Source organism: Thunnus albacares, chromosome 10, assembly GCF_914725855.1.
Source record: "Thunnus albacares chromosome 10, fThuAlb1.1, whole genome shotgun sequence".
Lineage (NCBI taxonomy): Eukaryota > Metazoa > Chordata > Actinopteri > Scombriformes > Scombridae > Thunnus > Thunnus albacares.
The window spans coordinates 16,828,243-16,844,836 of record NC_058115.1 but is presented as its reverse complement, the minus strand read 5'-3'; the positions used below and the strand labels follow the sequence as shown (position 1 = coordinate 16,844,836).

At 42.5% G+C, this 16,594-nt stretch overlaps 5 protein-coding genes across 15 annotated transcripts in view; all 5 read right to left on the bottom strand.

The window, feature by feature from the left end:
- Window positions 1–16,594, bottom strand: part of LOC122990858 (protocadherin gamma-C5-like) — a 293,120-nt gene that overhangs the window by 140,429 nt on the left and 136,097 nt on the right. The window lies entirely within an intron of this gene.
- Window positions 348–3,047, bottom strand: LOC122990876 (protocadherin gamma-A2-like). Its single transcript, XM_044364444.1, has one exon. It carries the CDS (start codon window positions 2,802–2,804, stop codon window positions 348–350), a length of 2,457 nt encoding a protein of 818 aa, XP_044220379.1. The 5' UTR covers window positions 2,805–3,047.
- LOC122990872 (protocadherin beta-16-like) lies at window positions 6,576–13,098 on the bottom strand. 2 transcript variants are annotated; one of them, XM_044364438.1, is made up of 2 exons: window positions 10,573–13,098; window positions 6,576–7,017 (listed from the first exon to the last, which is right to left on the bottom strand). In XM_044364438.1, exons 1-2 carry the CDS (start codon window positions 12,868–12,870, stop codon window positions 6,850–6,852), a joined length of 2,466 nt encoding a protein of 821 aa, XP_044220373.1. In that variant the 5' UTR covers window positions 12,871–13,098; the 3' UTR covers window positions 6,576–6,849. The 2 variants fall into 2 exon arrangements, with proteins under 2 accessions (XP_044220373.1, XP_044220374.1); XM_044364439.1 differs by having other exon boundaries at window positions 6,576–7,050; window positions 10,606–13,098.
- LOC122990926 (protocadherin gamma-A11-like) lies at window positions 7,060–9,507 on the bottom strand (the record flags this gene model as incomplete). Its single annotated transcript, XM_044364503.1, has 1 exon — window positions 7,060–9,507. A coding segment is annotated over exon 1 (2,256 nt), but the record flags the coding sequence as incomplete, so codon positions are not given.
- LOC122990865 (protocadherin beta-16-like) lies at window positions 13,443–16,527 on the bottom strand. The gene has a single exon (XM_044364431.1). The coding sequence runs from the start codon at window positions 16,441–16,443 to the stop codon at window positions 13,957–13,959; it is 2,487 nt and encodes an 828-aa protein (XP_044220366.1). The 5' UTR covers window positions 16,444–16,527; the 3' UTR covers window positions 13,443–13,956.

Below are 16,594 nucleotides of genomic sequence, written 5' to 3'. Positions count from 1 at the left end.
ACACTTCAAAAAGATACATGGCATGCAAGCATGGTTTTATAAGTTATCTTTTAAAGACTATATATGTGTTTTCATTTTTGCGGAATGATTCAGGATTGATATTACTGACGTCCTGAAAACCGATGCCTACATGTCACTTTAAGTATGAGCACAAATACTTTCAAATGATCACATTGGCATACTTTCGTAAAACAGCAAACGTTCAGATTAGATAAATTAGCAGAATAACTGAACTGAAATCATGAGCAATCGAGGCATTTCAGTAAATATCTACCAACGCTAATTATATGGATTGACACCAAAGGTATAAAGATAAAATTAACATTGTACTGCAGATTTATAGCACATTATAAAAAAAAGGCAAAGCCAACCTCTAAAGGAGAGTCTGGTTCATCCAGGATGCTCTTTTCACTCTGTATCCGCTGCATCGTCCCTGTAGAACTGGGGTCCATTATCAGCACGTTCTGACTACCGGCTCTGCCGAACTTACAGTCACTCTTTCTGGAGTCAGTCGTCCTGCACACCTCGTAATTGTACACGTGTTGGAGAGTCCCTGTCCCCAAAGTGTCTGAGTAACGTGGTGGATAATATGGAATCACAGGGAGATTGGAGTGATACAGGATGCGAGACTGTCTCCATCTGTAGATTTTCACTGATATAATAACCACTAAACATGTGATGAAGAGGAAGGAAACTACAGCCAGAGCCAACACTAAGTAAAAAGTCAGGTTGTCATTGTACTCCTTGTCGTGTGTAAAGTCAGTGAACTCTGACAGCACTTCAGGGAAGCTGTCCGCCACCGCCACGTTAACAATGACTGTAGCTGAACGAGAGGGCTGCCCGTTGTCCTCCACTATAACAGTCAGTCTTTGTTTCACAGCATCTTTATCAGTCACCTGGCGGATAGTTCTTATTTCTCCATTCTGTAAGCCCACTTCAAACAGTGCCCTGTCTGTGGCTTTCTGCAGTTTATAGGAGAGCCAGGCATTCTGTCCAGAGTCCACATCAACAGCCACCACTTTAGTGACCAGATAGCCCACATCTGCTGAACGAGGCACCATTTCAGCCACCAGAGAGCCACCGGTCTGGACTGGGTACAGAACCTGAGGGGGGTTGTCGTTCTGGTCCTGGATCATTATTTTCACAGTCATATTGCTACTGAGTGGAGGTGAGCCTCCGTCCTGCGCTTTGACTACTAACTGAAGTTGTTTGATTTGTTCATAGTCAAATGAGCGCAATGCACTGATAGCTCCTGTTTCCGTGTTTATGGAGACGTAAGAAGAGATGGGACTACCATTGATCTGTGTGTCTTCGAGAAAGTAGGATATTCTAGCATTTTGATTCCAGTCAGCGTCACGTGCTTTGACAGAAAATATGGACATCCCAGGGGAGTTGTTTTCTGTAATGCGAGCAACGTAACTAATTTTATCAAATAACGGAGCATTGTCATTCACATCTGATATTCTCAGACGTAACACTGCTGTGCTCGACAAGGATGGCGATCCTGAATCAGATGCCTTTACAGTTATGTTATATTCTGGTACAACTTCTCTGTCAAAAGCTGAGTCTGTAACTAATGCATAGTAATTAGTTAATGTTGATTTTATTTTAAATGGGAGACTACTGTCTGTTGTACAGGTGATCTGGCCATTTTGTTCCGAGTCTGCGTCAATCACATTAATTATTGCTACTGTGGTACCAGAAGCAGAATCCTCTGGCACGGGGCTGGAGAATGACATCACATTTATAACTGGTGCATTATCATTGACGTCTACAATCTCAATTTGAACCTTACTTGAATCTGTCAGACCTCCTTGGTCCATAGCTTCAATCACAATTTCATATTTCTTATCTTTTTCATAATCCACTTGCCCTACAAGTGTTATGGTTCCCGTAATTTCGTCTAAAAGAAATGTATCAGCCAGCCTCTCTTTCATGTTTGAAAATCTATATGTGACGAGACCGTGTGATCCACTGTCTGCATCACTTGCATTCACTGTCGTGATATATGTGCCTTTCAATGAATTTTCCAATAGAGCAGCCCTGTAGAGAGACTGGTTGAAAATGGGGGGGTTATCATTAGCATCTAGCACTGTGATGTCTATATTTACTGTACCAGATCTATGCGGAGTTCCACCGTCAACAGCGATGAGCTTCAATGATATTCTAGGCTCGCTTTCTCGATCTAACGCCTTTTGTAAGATCATCTCAGCATATTTTCGACCATCTGGACTTGAGTGCTGCTTCAAGCCAAAAATATCATTGGTAGTTAGTATGTATTTCTGTAAGCCATTACTTTCTACATCTGCGTCTTCGGCGCTGGGTAACAAAAAGCGCGACCCCAGTGTGGCAGATTCGCTTATTTCAAATTTGATTTCATCCTTTGTAAAGGTCGGGGAATTGTCATTTATGTCAGTTATTTCCACTGTCACTCGGTGTAACTCCATAGGGTTTTCTAAAATCACCTCAAAGCTGAAGCTGCACGGCGTCACGTCTCCACAGAGCTGTTCTCGGTCAATTCTCTCATTCACGACTAAAATGCCTTTGTCTGTTTTCAGCTCGGTGTACTGGATGCTTTGTCTGGTCACGATACGGGCACGGCCAGAACGGAGCCTTTGCACATCCAGACCAAGGTCTTGGGCTACGTTCCCAATAAGTGACCCCTTCTTCAACTCCTCTGGAATTGTATACCTGATTTGGCCTGAGACGATGTGACTGAGACGCGACAGGAAGAGAAGAAACGGCAATACTGACCTGCAACACAAACGCCATTTTATGCATGAATGAGATTTTTCAAACGCCATTGCCGAAAGAGGAAAAGGTAATACCAGCAGCCTACTGTATACAATCCACAAGGAAGAAAGGCAATCGCATCAAGTATTCCTTGGATTTTCAAGTCCTCGCTCCAAATACATTTGTGGCCGCTGTCCTGCTTATGAAGCCCACAGTTTGAAGCCTCTCCTGGCTAAACGGAAAGGGTTCTGCCTCCACTGAATCAACTATGATCACTTGTTTCACTGACCAACAGCGTCCCTTACTGTCCAAAGCATGAATATCATGAGCAAAGGCAAAATAGAAAAATCTATTTGCCAAGCATTGCAGTGTAGAAGATTAGATTTGTAAATCAAAACCGTTGTCATCCATTAATATAAAACAGAAAACCAAACATGTACGTTTCTTCACATGTTTGTGTATATCTTTTTTTGAACAAAATCATCACATTTACGTTATTAATAATATTACTAATAATTATATGAATATATGTGACAGAAAGAACAGAGGCAGAGGTTATATTATGAACAGAGGCTTCCCCTCCCCTCAGCAGCATTAACTTGCATTTGAACCAAATGGTATAAAAGCTGAACGTGAAAATGTATCTATAAAAGTTCTGGTAAGCGAGAACATCAAGTACTCACACTTTAATACAACACTTAGAACCCTTTTCTAAAGCGATTTAATCAGCAGTTCAAAAAGGACATTTAACTTCCAGTCAGTGGAGCTGTCCACGAGTTGTGGTTCTGAAAACGCTTCATGGGTTAAAAGTTACATGAGAACCCCAAGGGCACCCACTGCTTTAAAAAAGCACATACATAGTTATTGATGAAGATCAATATGTCAAAGGCCTCACCTCTAGAGGAGAGTCTGGTTCATCCAGGATGCTCTTTTCATTCTGTATCCGCTGCATCGTTCCTGTAGAACTGGGGTCCATTATCAGCACGTTCTGACTACCAGCTCGGCCGAATTTACAGTCACTCTTTCTGGAGTCAGTCGTCCTGCACACCTCGTAATTGTACACGTGTTGGAGAGTACCTGTCCCCAAAGTGTCTGAGTAACGTGGTGGATAATATGGAATCACAGGGAGATTGGAGTGATACAGGATGCGGGACTGTCTCCATCTGTAGATTTTCACTGATATAATAACCACTAAACAAGTGATGAAGAGGAAGGAAACTACAGCCAGAGCCAACACTAAATAAAAAGTCAGATTGTCATTGTACTCCTTGTCGTGTGTAAAGTCAGTGAACTCTGACAGCACTTCAGGGAAGCTGTCCGCCACCGCCACGTTAACAATGACTGTGGCTGAACGAGAAGGCTGCCCGTTGTCCTCCACTATAACAGTCAGTTTTTGTTTCACAGCATCTTTATCAGTCACCTGGCGGATAGTTCTTATTTCTCCATTCTGTAAGCCCACTTCAAACAGCGCCCTGTCTGTGGCTTTCTGTAGTTTATAGGAGAGCCAGGCATTCTGTCCAGAGTCCACATCAACAGCCACCACTTTAGTGACCAGATAGCCCACATCTGCCGAACGAGGCACCATTTCAGCCACCAGAGAGCCGCCAGTCTGGACTGGGTACAGAACCTGAGGGGGATTGTCGTTCTGGTCCTGGATGTTTATTTTAACTGAGGTATTGCTGCTTAAAGGTGGAGAGCCCCCATCCTGTCCTTGAACAAAAAAATGTAGGCTTTTAATTTGCTCATAGTCAAATGATCGAACTGTCTGTATAACTCCACTTTCTGCGTTTACAGATACATAAGTGGATATGGGGTTACCATTAAACTGAGTATCAATAAGGAGGTAAGACACTCGTGCGTTCTGCCCCCAGTCAGAGTCATGTGCTTTCACTGAAAACACTGATAATCCCGGGGAGTTGTTTTCCATGACATTAGCTTCATAATAGCTCTGTTCGAATACGGGGGCATTATCATTGACGTCAGTTACTCGAAGTGACACGATCTTATTAGTTGAGAGAGGCGGGGTGCCTTCATCCACAGCCGTGAAAGTGATATTGTAATCAGGATTGCGCTCCCTGTCGAGGACGCCATTTGTTACCAGAGTATAATAATTCTTTAGAGATGAATGGATTGCGAACGGAATATTGCCGTTAACTGAGCAGTCTACTTTGCCATTTTTCCCTGAATCTACATCTTTAACGTTTATGATAGCTACAGTAGTTCCACTAGGAGAATCCTCGGCGATGGCACTAGAAAATGAGGTTAGCGTTATTACAGGAGCATTGTCATTTACATCAATCACCTCAATTATTACATTTGTCGATGTGCTTTGACCACCTTGATCTTTTGCCTGCACACCAATCTCGTAAATTTTACTCTCTTCATAATCAATCAGACCGTTTACAGTTAAATCGCCGCTGTTTTCATCCAGATCAAATAGTTCAGCAACATTACTAGACATGCGGTTAAAGTGGTATGTAACACGGCCATTCATCCCTTCATCTGCATCTGTTGCGCTCAAGCTCACCACTAAAGTTCCTTTTGGAACATTTTCTCTAACAGATGCCTTGAAAATTGATTGCGTAAAAACCGGAGCATTGTCATTTGTGTCCAGGACAGTTACGTGTATTTTTAGTGTGCCTGATCGCTGTGGTTCGCCGCCATCTACAGCAGTCAGCGTGAGAAGCAGCTTTCCCTCTTTCTCCCGGTCTAAAACATTAGAAAGATACAACTGCGCATATTTATGGCCATTTGGGCTGGACAGGACCTTGATATTAAAATGTGTTGTTGGGTGTAAAGTATAGCCGTGTAAAGCGTTGATACCAACATCAGGGTCTGTTGCACTCACTTGTAATACTTCAGTTCCTGGAAGAGCAGATTCTAGGATTTCTAAATGCATTTCTTTCTCATGAAACACGGGTGTATTATCGTTAACATCTAACACTTCTACTACAACGCTATGTAGTTGCATTGGATTCGTCATAATCATTTCAAAATTCAAGCTGCATGGAGATGTCTGCCCGCATAGCTGCTCTCTATCTATTCTTTCTCCCACAACCAGTATCCCTTTGTCTACATCCAGCCTAATATACTCGCTGCTATCACCGCTAACAATTCGGGCACCGCCTGATTTCAGTCTTTTAGCGTCGATACCCAAATCTTCAGCTACATTTCCCACAAAGGAGCCCTTTCTCATCTCCTCTGGGACAGAGTAGCGGATCTGGCAGACCGTCGTCTTAATGAGAAAAACAAGGATTAAGGCCCGCACTTGCCATTTATTCGTGGGTTCACAGCTGATAAAAGGCATATTCCCGAAGCAGTCCGTCCAAATCCACAAACAAGTATGTGTAAAAAAGTCTGCCTGTTAACCCGTAACGTTCTTCCGTTGGTCTGCTTATAATCCAGAGTGCGACAATGAATGCGTTGGTCTTGAAATCATTGGTGAAAATGACGACCAAATGTCCTGCTCTCCACGGTACACTGAGAAGAGTAATGGAGCTGTAGCTGCGTTTCAGAAGCTTCACATGCGCTTTGAAGACCAACAGCGGCCCTTAGAGTCCGATATGAAAATCACAAGTGCTGCCAGTGCTGAAAGGAAAAACTCCCTTTTGAATAGCTGGTGAGAATGTGTAGGACCAGGATATCTTTGTATGTATGCATATAAGTTATGGTTAATTTAATGTGTGCATGTGTGTTCTGTATTCAAATATAAAACTGATTTAAAATATGTATTTTATAAGGTGTTTAAGACAGGTAGAGAAAAAGTGAGAGAGAAATGCAGTACAACTGCAGGCATGCTGGTGACACGATAAGCATCTTACTATTGTTTTTTATTTCTCCAGCCGAATGAAATTTACTTGGAAGCATACAGGCAACATATGTTTCTAATTAAAGAACTTCCCCAATAAAACATATGCAGTACAGAAAAGAAAAAAGGTTGGTGGCACAAAACAGCATCAGAGTAGTAGTAGTAGTATTTTCTTCACACACTCTTTCTCAATTCAGTCATCTGGCTCAACTCTGAGAGGAGCTGTCCAACACTAGTGGTACTGAAGATGCACAGCAGGCAGTGAGACAAGAAATAAAGCTAAGAAGTATCTGCAATCTGAAAATACACTATAATTTAAGCATTGTAAGTTTGTGGAGATGAATCAAGACACGCACCTCTAGAGGAGAGTCTGGTTCATCCAGGATGCTCTTTTCATTCTGTATCCGCTGCATCGTTCCTGTAGAACTTGGGTCCATTATCAGCATGTTCTGACTACCAGCTCTGCCGAACTTACAGTCACTCTTTCTGGAGTCAGTCGTCCTGCACACCTCGTAATTGTACACATGTTGGAGAGTCCCTGTCCCCAAAGTGTCTGAGTAACGTGGTGGATAATAAGGAATCACAGGGAGATTGGAGTGATACAGGATGCGAGACTGTCTCCATCTGTAGATTTTCACTGATATAATAACCACTAAACACGTGATGAAGAGGAAGGAAACTACAGCCAGAGCCAACACCAAGTAAAAAGTCAGGTTGTCATTGTACTCCTTGTCGTGTGTAAAGTCAGTGAACTCTGACAGCACTTCAGGGAAGCTGTCCGCCACCGCCACGTTAACAATGACTGTAGCTGAACGAGAGGGCTGCCCGTTGTCCTCCACTATAACAGTCAGTCTTTGTTTCACAGCATCTTTATCAGTCACCTGGCGGATAGTTCTTATTTCTCCATTCTGTAAGCCCACTTCAAACAGCGCCCTGTCTGTGGCTTTCTGCAGTTTATAGGAGAGCCAGGCATTCTGTCCAGAGTCCACATCAACAGCCACCACTTTAGTGACCAGATAGCCCACATCTGCTGAACGAGGCACCATTTCAGCCACCAGAGAACCACCGGTCTGGACTGGGTACAGAACTTGAGGGGGGTTGTCGTTCTGATCCTGGATCATTATTTTAACTGTAGCCACTGAACTCAGAGGAGGGGATCCGGCGTCACGAGCAGTTACATTAAATTCAAACCATTTGATTTGTTCATAATCAAACGACCTCACTGCATGAATGACACCATTTTCTGAGTTTACTGACACTAATGACGACACAGCTACTCCGTTAATCTCTTTCTCCTCCAGGAAGTAAGACACTCGGGCGTTTTGGCCCCAGTCTGCATCACTAGCACTGAGAGTAAACACAGAGAATCCAGGAGAGTTGTTCTCTGGTACAGTCTTACTATATTCTGATTGGTCGAATTTGGGTGGGCTGTCATTTACGTCAGACACTTTAACATTAATCTTTTTACTGCTAGACAGAGGCGGAGAGCCTTGATCAGAGACAGTTATGGTGATGTTATACTCAGGAATATTTTCTCTGTCTAAGAAGTCTTCTGTTACTATAGTATAATAACCTGTTAATGAAGACTCAATTTTGAAAGGTACGTCAGAGTTAATGGAGCACTTGACAACACCGTTACCATCAGAGTCTTCATCATCAACGTTAACAACAGCTATAGTTGTCCCCGGGGGAGAATCCTCCGATATCGAGTTAGAAAATGACATAAGCTGTATTGTAGGGACGTTGTCATTCTCATCAAGAATTTGAATAATTACTTTGCACGTATCTGTATATCCCCCGTGGTCACTAGCCTGAACATTTAATTGGTAGGTCTTCGATTTCTCAAAATCTAGTTTACCTGTAACTTTAATCTCTCCAGTTTTCACATTGACTTCAAACAGCTGCTTCGCCTCTTTGGCGACATGAGCGATAGAGTAAGTTACTTCACCATAATGTCCTTTATCTGCGTCATTTGCACTAACAGTGGTTACCACCGTTCCTTCAGGAGAATTTTCCCTGACATCGGCTTTATAAACAGGCTGGCTACACACTGGTGCATTATCGTTAGCATCTAGCACAGTAATGTGAATACGCACCGTCCCTGATCTATGTGGCTCACCGCCATCTGAAGCAATCAGCACGAGTGTGTGAGTCTCCTCTTTCTCTCGGTCTAACGGGTTCTGTAAAACCATTTCGATAAATCTGCCTCCATCCGGTTGGCTGTGTATCTCCAATTTGAAATTATCTGAGGGTTTAAGTGTATATTTCTGAATATCATTAATACCAACATCAGGATCGTCTGCACTCTCTAGTGAGAAACGAGTCCCCGCTGCAGCATTTTCAACAATTTTCAAATTGATCTCATCCTTTGGGAACGACGGACTGTTATCGTTAATGTCTATTACCTCCACTGTTACCCGATAAAGCTGGATCGGGTTTTCTAAAATTACCTCGAAACTGAAGCTACAGGGCGTCGTCTGTCCACAAAGCTCTTCTCGGTCGATTCGCTCTTTAATAACAAGTGTGCCTTTGTCCCGGATTAAATCAACATACTGTCGACTTCCTTTTGTGATAATACGAGCTTTACCTGATATGAGCCTCGCCACATCCAAGCCTAAATCTCTAGCAATGTTTCCAACAAAAGACCCCTCTGCCTGCTCCTCCGGTATGGAATACCGAGCCTGTCCAGTCACTGAGCTCAGCTTGAACAAACAAAGAATGACAAACAGTGCTTGCCATCGGCCTCTGCGAACGGATATCCACATCCACCCCATCACAAATCCAAAGGCACAGACGAAGTAATCCCTTTCAATTCAAAACTGTCGTAATCAAATCCAAAAATTGAAAAGGTAACGGTATGTTTAGCAGTGAAATTCCAGGAGAAATGCTACCATTCAAACGTCGACGGGCTATACCGTCTTCTTACCAAGCAGTAAAACACTGAGAGGAATAAAGGGGTGGACCGTTACACTGCTTATTTGGACAGTCAGTCAGTGACGAATCAACAGCGGCGCTCAGAGCCCATCCACGGTAGTGTATTTTATGTGCACATTATTAGGAACAGTTAAAATGATGTATTTAAACCTTATAGATTGTTCGTATTCTTGTATAGAGCATTTTGGAGTAAAGCTTCACATGGGAACATTATGAATGAAGTTTGTGCATATAAGTCGACCAGATCTCGTTCCACAAAAGTATCAGAAGTTTAAGATAACAGATAAATAACGATTTTTTTCATTGGATTTTTTTGTATGCATCACCAAATATCATCTAATGTATGAATTGCAAAAAAGAGAGAAGCCGTTAGATACACAAACAGTACTACATTCTGAATATTGAAAAATAGTATGGATAAGGGAAAAAGAGGTAGGAGAAAGTCTTTTCTGGTCCTTTTGTTTTCGGTTGTGTCGTTGTTGTTTTTCTGTGTAAATTGTATATATAGTTCTTTTTCTTACTGAAACACAATGTCTGGATGCTGACACAGATCTTCAGAATATTAAATTAATCAAAGACTTAAAAAAATCTGCATGATGCAAACTTGTAAAATTGTTGATGCAGTTCCCCCAGATTAAGATGTTAAACTCTGACTGTTGAAATAATCTTAACCTCTGTGGAACCTCTGCTAAGGACAATACCCAGGCTGTGGTTAGTGTGATCCTATATGAACTTCTCCTATCGTGTCGTTTTTAGAGTCGTGCTAAGTATTTTATTAAAAACATTCACCGCTTGCCTTGGACTACAAGTCATACAGAAAGTTATTTCAAAATAAATCCATCGACCTTTCCAGCACCATGGACAGCGACACTAAGGCGATACTGACATCCGTGCACGTTCACTTTCTCTAGATACTGTAGGAGAAAAGACTAACGGAACAACAACAACACGGAGAACGAATGATTAAAAAATAAATTACTCACCAAGGTTGACATTTGAGAGCAGTTCCCTGACAGTTGCTTTTCCACGTGCGGTGTATCAGCCCCATCTCCATCCACACTCACTAAACTTTGACTCATCGGTTGCATATATTTCATGTCACTCTTTCTGGAGTCAGTCGTCCTGCACACCTCGTAATTGTACACGTGTTGGAGAGTCCCTGTCCCCAAAGTGTCTGAGTAACGTGGTGGATAATATGGAATCACAGGGAGATTGGAGTGATACAGGATGCGAGACTGTCTCCATCTGTAGATTTTCACTGATATAATAACCACTAAACACGTGATGAAGAGGAAGGAAACTACAGCCAGAGCCAACACTAAGTAAAAAGTCAGGTTGTCATTGTACTCCTTGTCGTGTGTAAAGTCAGTGAACTCTGACAGCACTTCAGGGAAGCTGTCCGCCACCGCCACGTTAACAATGACTGTAGCTGAACGCGAGGGCTGCCCGTTGTCCTCCACTATAACAGTCAGTCTTTGTTTCACAGCATCTTTATCAGTCACCTGGCGGATAGTTCTTATTTCTCCATTCTGTAAGCCCACGTCAAACAGCGCCCTGTCTGTGGCTTTCTGCAGTTTATAGGAGAGCCAGGCATTCTGTCCAGAGTCCACATCAACAGCCACCACTTTAGTGACCAGATAGCCCACATCTGCTGAACGAGGCACCATTTCAGCCACCAGAGAACCACCGGTCTGGACTGGGTACAGAACTTGAGGGGGGTTGTCGTTCTGGTCCTGGATCATTATTTTAACTGTAGCCACTGAACTCAGAGGAGGGGATCCGGCATCACGAGCAGTTACATTAAATTCAAACCACTTGATTTGTTCATAATCAAACGACCTCACTGCATGAACGACACCATTTTCTGAGTTTACTGACACTAATGACGACACAGCTACTCCGTTAATCTCTTTCTCCTCCAGGAAGTAAGAAACTCGGGCGTTTTGGCCCCAGTCTGCATCACTAGCGCTGAGAGTAAACACAGACAACCCAGGAGAGTTGTTCTCTTTTACAGTCTTACTATATTCTGATTGGTCGAATTTGGGTGGGCTGTCATTCACGTCAGACACTTTAACATTAATCTTTTTACTGCTAGACAGAGGCGGAGAGCCTTGATCAGAGACGGTTATGGTGATATTATACTCAGGGGTACTTTCTCTGTCTAAAACGTCTTCTGTTACTATAGTGTAATATCCTGTTAAAGAAGACTCAATTTTGAAAGGTACGTCAGAGTTAATGGAGCACTTGACAACACCGTTACCATCAGAGTCTTCATCATCAACGTTAACAACAGCTATAGTTGTCCCCGGGGGAGAATCCTCCGATATAGAGTTAGAAAATGACATAAGCTGTATTGTAGGGACGTTGTCATTCTCATCAAGTATTTGAATAATAACCTTGCACGTATCAGTGAATCCCCCGTGGTCACTAGCCTGAACATTTAATTGGTAGGTCTTCGATTTCTCAAAATCTAGTTTACCTGTAACTTTAATCTCTCCAGTTTTCACATTGACTTCAAACAGCTGCTTCGCCTCTCTGGCGACATGAGCGATAGAGTAAGTTACTTCACTATTGACTCCTTTATCTGCGTCATTTGCACTAACAGTGGTTACCACAGTTCCTTCAGGAGAATTTTCTCTGACATCTGCTTTATAAACAGGCTGGCTACATACTGGTGCATTATCGTTAGCATCTAGCACAGTAATGTGAATACGCACCGTCCCTGATCTATGTGGCTCACCGCCATCTGAAGCAATCAGCACGAGTGTGTGAGTCTCCTCTTTCTCTCGGTCTAACGGGTTCTGTAAAACCATTTCGATGAATTTGCCTCCATCCGGTTGGCTCTGGACTTCCAATTTGAAATTATCTGAGGGTTTAAGTGTGTATTTCTGAATATCATTCATACCAACATCCGGGTCTTCTGCACTCTCTAGTGAGAAACGAGTCCCCGCTGCAGCATTTTCAGCAATTTTCAAATTGATCTCATCCTTTGGAAATGACGGACTGTTATCGTTAATGTCTATTACCTCCACTGTTACCCGATAAAGCTGGATCGGGTTTTCTAAAATTACCTCGAAACTGAAGCTACAGGGCGTCGTCTGTCCACAAAGCTCTTCTCGGTCGATTCGCTCTTTAATAACAAGTGTGCCTTTGTCCCGGATTAAATCAACATACTGTCGACTTCCTTTTGTAATAATACGAGCTTTACCTGATATGAGCCTCGCCACATCCAAGCCTAAATCTTTAGCAATGTTTCCAACAAAAGACCCCTCTGCCTGCTCCTCCGGTATGGAATAACGAGCCTGTCCAGTCACTGAGCTCAGCTTGAACAGACAAAGAATGACAAACAGTGCTTGCCATCGGCCTCTACGAACGGGTATCCACATCCAGCCCATCACAAATCCAAAGGTACAGACGAAGTAATCCCTTTAAATTCACAATTGTCGTAATCAAATCCAAAAATTGAAAAGGTAACGGTATGTTCAGCAGTGAAATTCTAGGAGAAATGCTGCCATTCAAACGTCGACGGGCTATAATGTCTTCTTACCAAGCAGTGAAACACTGAGAGGAATAAAGGGGTGGACCGTTGCACAGCTTATTTGGATAGTTAGTCAGTGACGAACCAACAGCGGCGCTCAGAGCCCATCCACGGTAATGTATTTGTTGTGCACATTATTAGGAACAGTTAAAATGATGTATTTAAACCTTATACATTGTTCTTATTCGTATATAGAGCAAACATGGAAGCATTATGAATCAAGCCTGTGCTTATAAATCGACGAGGTATTGTTCCACAAAGGTATCCTAAGTTTAAGATAGTAAAGAAATCAAGTAATTCCCCCCCAAATTTCATCAAACTTTTATTTTGTGACTGATGCTATGTGATGAAACAAAAATGATGATCCGTAGCATAAACTGCAAAATAAACAAAATCGTTTAACGCGCAAACGGTACTACAATCTGAATATTGAAAAATAATATGGATATGGGAAAAATAGGTAGGAGGAAAAAGTATATTCTGGTCATTTTGTTTTCTGTTGTATCGTTGTTTTCCGTGTAAATCGTGCATATAGTTCTTTTTCTTAATGAAATACAATTCATTGTTGCTGGCATAGATCTTGAGAATATTAAATCAATCAAAGAGTTCAAAAATCTGCATCATACAAGCTGGCAAAACTGTTGATGCAACTCCCACTGATTAAGCTGTTCAACTCTAACTGCTGAGGATAGTCTTAACTTGTGTGGAAACTTATGTTAAATACAACACTCAGGCTGTAGTTAGTGTGAACTTATATGAAATTCTCCTACTCTGTCGTTTTTAGAGTCATGCTAAGTATTTAAAACATTAGTATAGAACATTTATTGCTGGCCTTGCACTACAAGTCGTACAGAAAATTACTTCAAATTGAATCTGTCGACCTTTCCAGCACCATGGACAGCGGCACTAAGGCGATACTGACATCCGTGCACGTTCACTTTCTCTAAATACTATAGGAGAAAAGACTAACAGAACAACAACAAGATGTAGAACGAAGGATTAAAAATAAATTACTCACCAAGGTTGACATTTGAGAGCAGTTCCCTGACAGTTGCTTTTCCACCTGCGGTGTATCAGCCGCATCTCCATCCACACTCACTAAACTTTGACTCATCGGTTGCATATATTTCATGTCACTCTTCCTGGAGTCAGTCGTCCTGCACACCTCGTAATTGTACACGTGTTGGAGAGTCCCTGTCCCCAAAGTGTCTGAGTAACGTGGTGGATAATATGGAATCACAGGGAGATTGGAGTGATACAGGATACGAGACTGTCTCCATCTGTAGATTTTCACTGATATAATAACCACTAAACACGTGATGAAGAGGAAGGAAACTACAGCCAGAGCCAACACTAAGTAAAAAGTCAGGTTGTCATTGTACTCCTTGTCGTGTGTAAAGTCAGTGAACTCTGACAGCACTTCAGGGAAGCTGTCCGCCACCGCCACGTTAACAATGACTGTAGCTGAACGAGAGGGCTGCCCGTTGTCCTCCACTATAACAGTCAGTCTTTGTTTCACAGCATCTTTATCAGTCACCTGGCGGATAGTTCTTATTTCTCCATTCTGTAAGCCCACTTCAAACAGCGCCCTGTCTGTGGCTTTCTGCAGTTTATAGGAGAGCCAGGCATTCTGTCCAGAGTCCACATCAACAGCCACCACTTTAGTGACCAGATAGCCCACATCTGCTGAACGAGGCACCATTTCAGCCACCAGAGAGCCACCGGTCTGTACTGGGTACAGAACCTGAGGGGGGTTGTCATTCTGATCCTGGATCATTATTTTAACTGTAGCCACTGAACTCAGAGGAGGTGATCCGGCATCACGAGCAGTTACATTAAATTCAAACCATTTGATTTGTTCATAATCAAACGACCTCACTGCATGAATGACACCATTTTCTGAGTTTACTGACACTAATGACGACACAGCTACTCCGTTAATCTCTTTCTCCTCCAGGAAGTAAGACACTCGGGCGTTTTGGCCCCAGTCTGCATCACTAGCGCTGAGAGTAAACACAGACAACCCAGGAGAGTTGTTCTCTTTTACAGTCTTACTATATTCTGATTGGTCGAATTTGGGTGGGCTGTCATTCACGTCAGACACTTTAACATTAATCTTTTTACTGCTAGACAGAGGCGGAGAGCCTTGATCAGAGACGGTTATGGTGATATTATACTCAGGGGTACTTTCTCTGTCTAAAACGTCTTCTGTTACTATAGTGTAATATCCTGTTAAAGAAGACTCAATTTTGAAAGGTACGTCAGAGTTAATGGAGCACTTGACAACACCGTTACCATCAGAGTCTTCATCATCAACGTTAACAACAGCTATAGTTGTCCCCGGGGGAGAATCCTCCGATACAGAGTTAGAAAATGACATAAGCTGTATTGTAGGGACGTTGTCATTCTCATCAAGTATTTGAATAATTACTTTGCACGTATCTGTATGTCCCCCATGGTCACTAGCCTGAACATTTAATTGGTAGGTCTTAGACTTTTCAAAATCTAATTTACCTGTAACTTTAATCTCTCCTGTTTTCACATTGACTTCAAACAGCTGCTTTGCCTCTCTGGCAATATGAGCGATAGAGTAAGTTACTTCTCTATTGACTCCTTTATCTGCGTCATTTGCACTAACAGTGGTTACCACAGTTCCTACAGGAGAATTTTCTCTGACATCTGCTTTATAGACAGGCTGGCTACATACTGGTGCATTATCGTTAGCATCTAGCACAGTGATTTGAATACGCACCGTCCCTGATCTATGTGGCTCACCGCCATCTGAAGCAATCAGCACGAGTGTGTGAGTCTCCTCTTTCTCTCGGTCTAACGGGCTTTGTAAAACCATTTCGATAAATCTGCCTCCATCCGGTTGGCTCTGGACTTCCAATTTGAAATTATCTGATGGTTTAAGCGTGTATTTTTGGATATCATTCATACCAACATCAGGATCGTCTGCACTCTCTAGTGAAAAACGAGTCCCTAATGCAACACTTTCAATAATTTTCAAATTGATTTCGTCCTTTGGGAACGACGGACTATTATCGTTAACGTCTATCACCTCCACTGTTACCCGATATAACTGGATTGGATTTTCTAAAATTATCTCGAAACTGAAGCTACAGGGCGTCGTCTGTCCACAAAGCTCTTCTCGGTCGATTCGCTCTTTAACAAGAAGGGTGCCTTTGTCTCGGATTAAATCAACATACTGTCGGCTTCCTTTTGTAATAATACGAGCTTTACCTGATATGAGCCTCGCCACATCCAAGCCTAAATCTTTAGCAATGTTTCCAACAAAAGACCCTTCTGCCTGCTCCTCCGGTATGGAATACCGAGCCTGTCCAGTCACTGAGCTCAGCGTGAAAAGACAAAGAATGACAAACAGTGCTTGCCATCGGCCTCTGCGAACGGTTATCCACGTCCACCCCATCACAAACCCAAAGGTACAAACGTAGTAATCCCTTTCAAGAGAAACTTGATTCAAGAAATCCCTTAATTGGATGGTAAGAGTATTTTCCAGCAGAGAAATTCGACGGGTTATGAATCGCTGGTAATCTTGACAGACTAGACCATCTTCCGTC

What these genes read in the sequence shown, in the direction of transcription:
- LOC122990876 (XM_044364444.1), bottom strand. Translation starts at nt 2,804, where the DNA reads ATGGCGTTTGAAAAATCTCATTCATGCATAAAATGGCGTTTGTGTTGC.
- LOC122990872 (XM_044364438.1), bottom strand. Translation starts at nt 12,870, where the DNA reads ATGGGCTGGATGTGGATACCCGTTCGTAGAGGCCGATGGCAAGCACTG. An exon ending in CTGACTCCAGAAAGAGTGAC is followed by an intron (nt 7,018 to 10,572) that starts ATGAAATATATG and finishes AGAAAGAGTGAC; the next exon opens with TGTAAGTTCGGCAGAGCTGG.
- LOC122990865 (XM_044364431.1), bottom strand. Translation starts at nt 16,443, where the DNA reads ATGGGGTGGACGTGGATAACCGTTCGCAGAGGCCGATGGCAAGCACTG.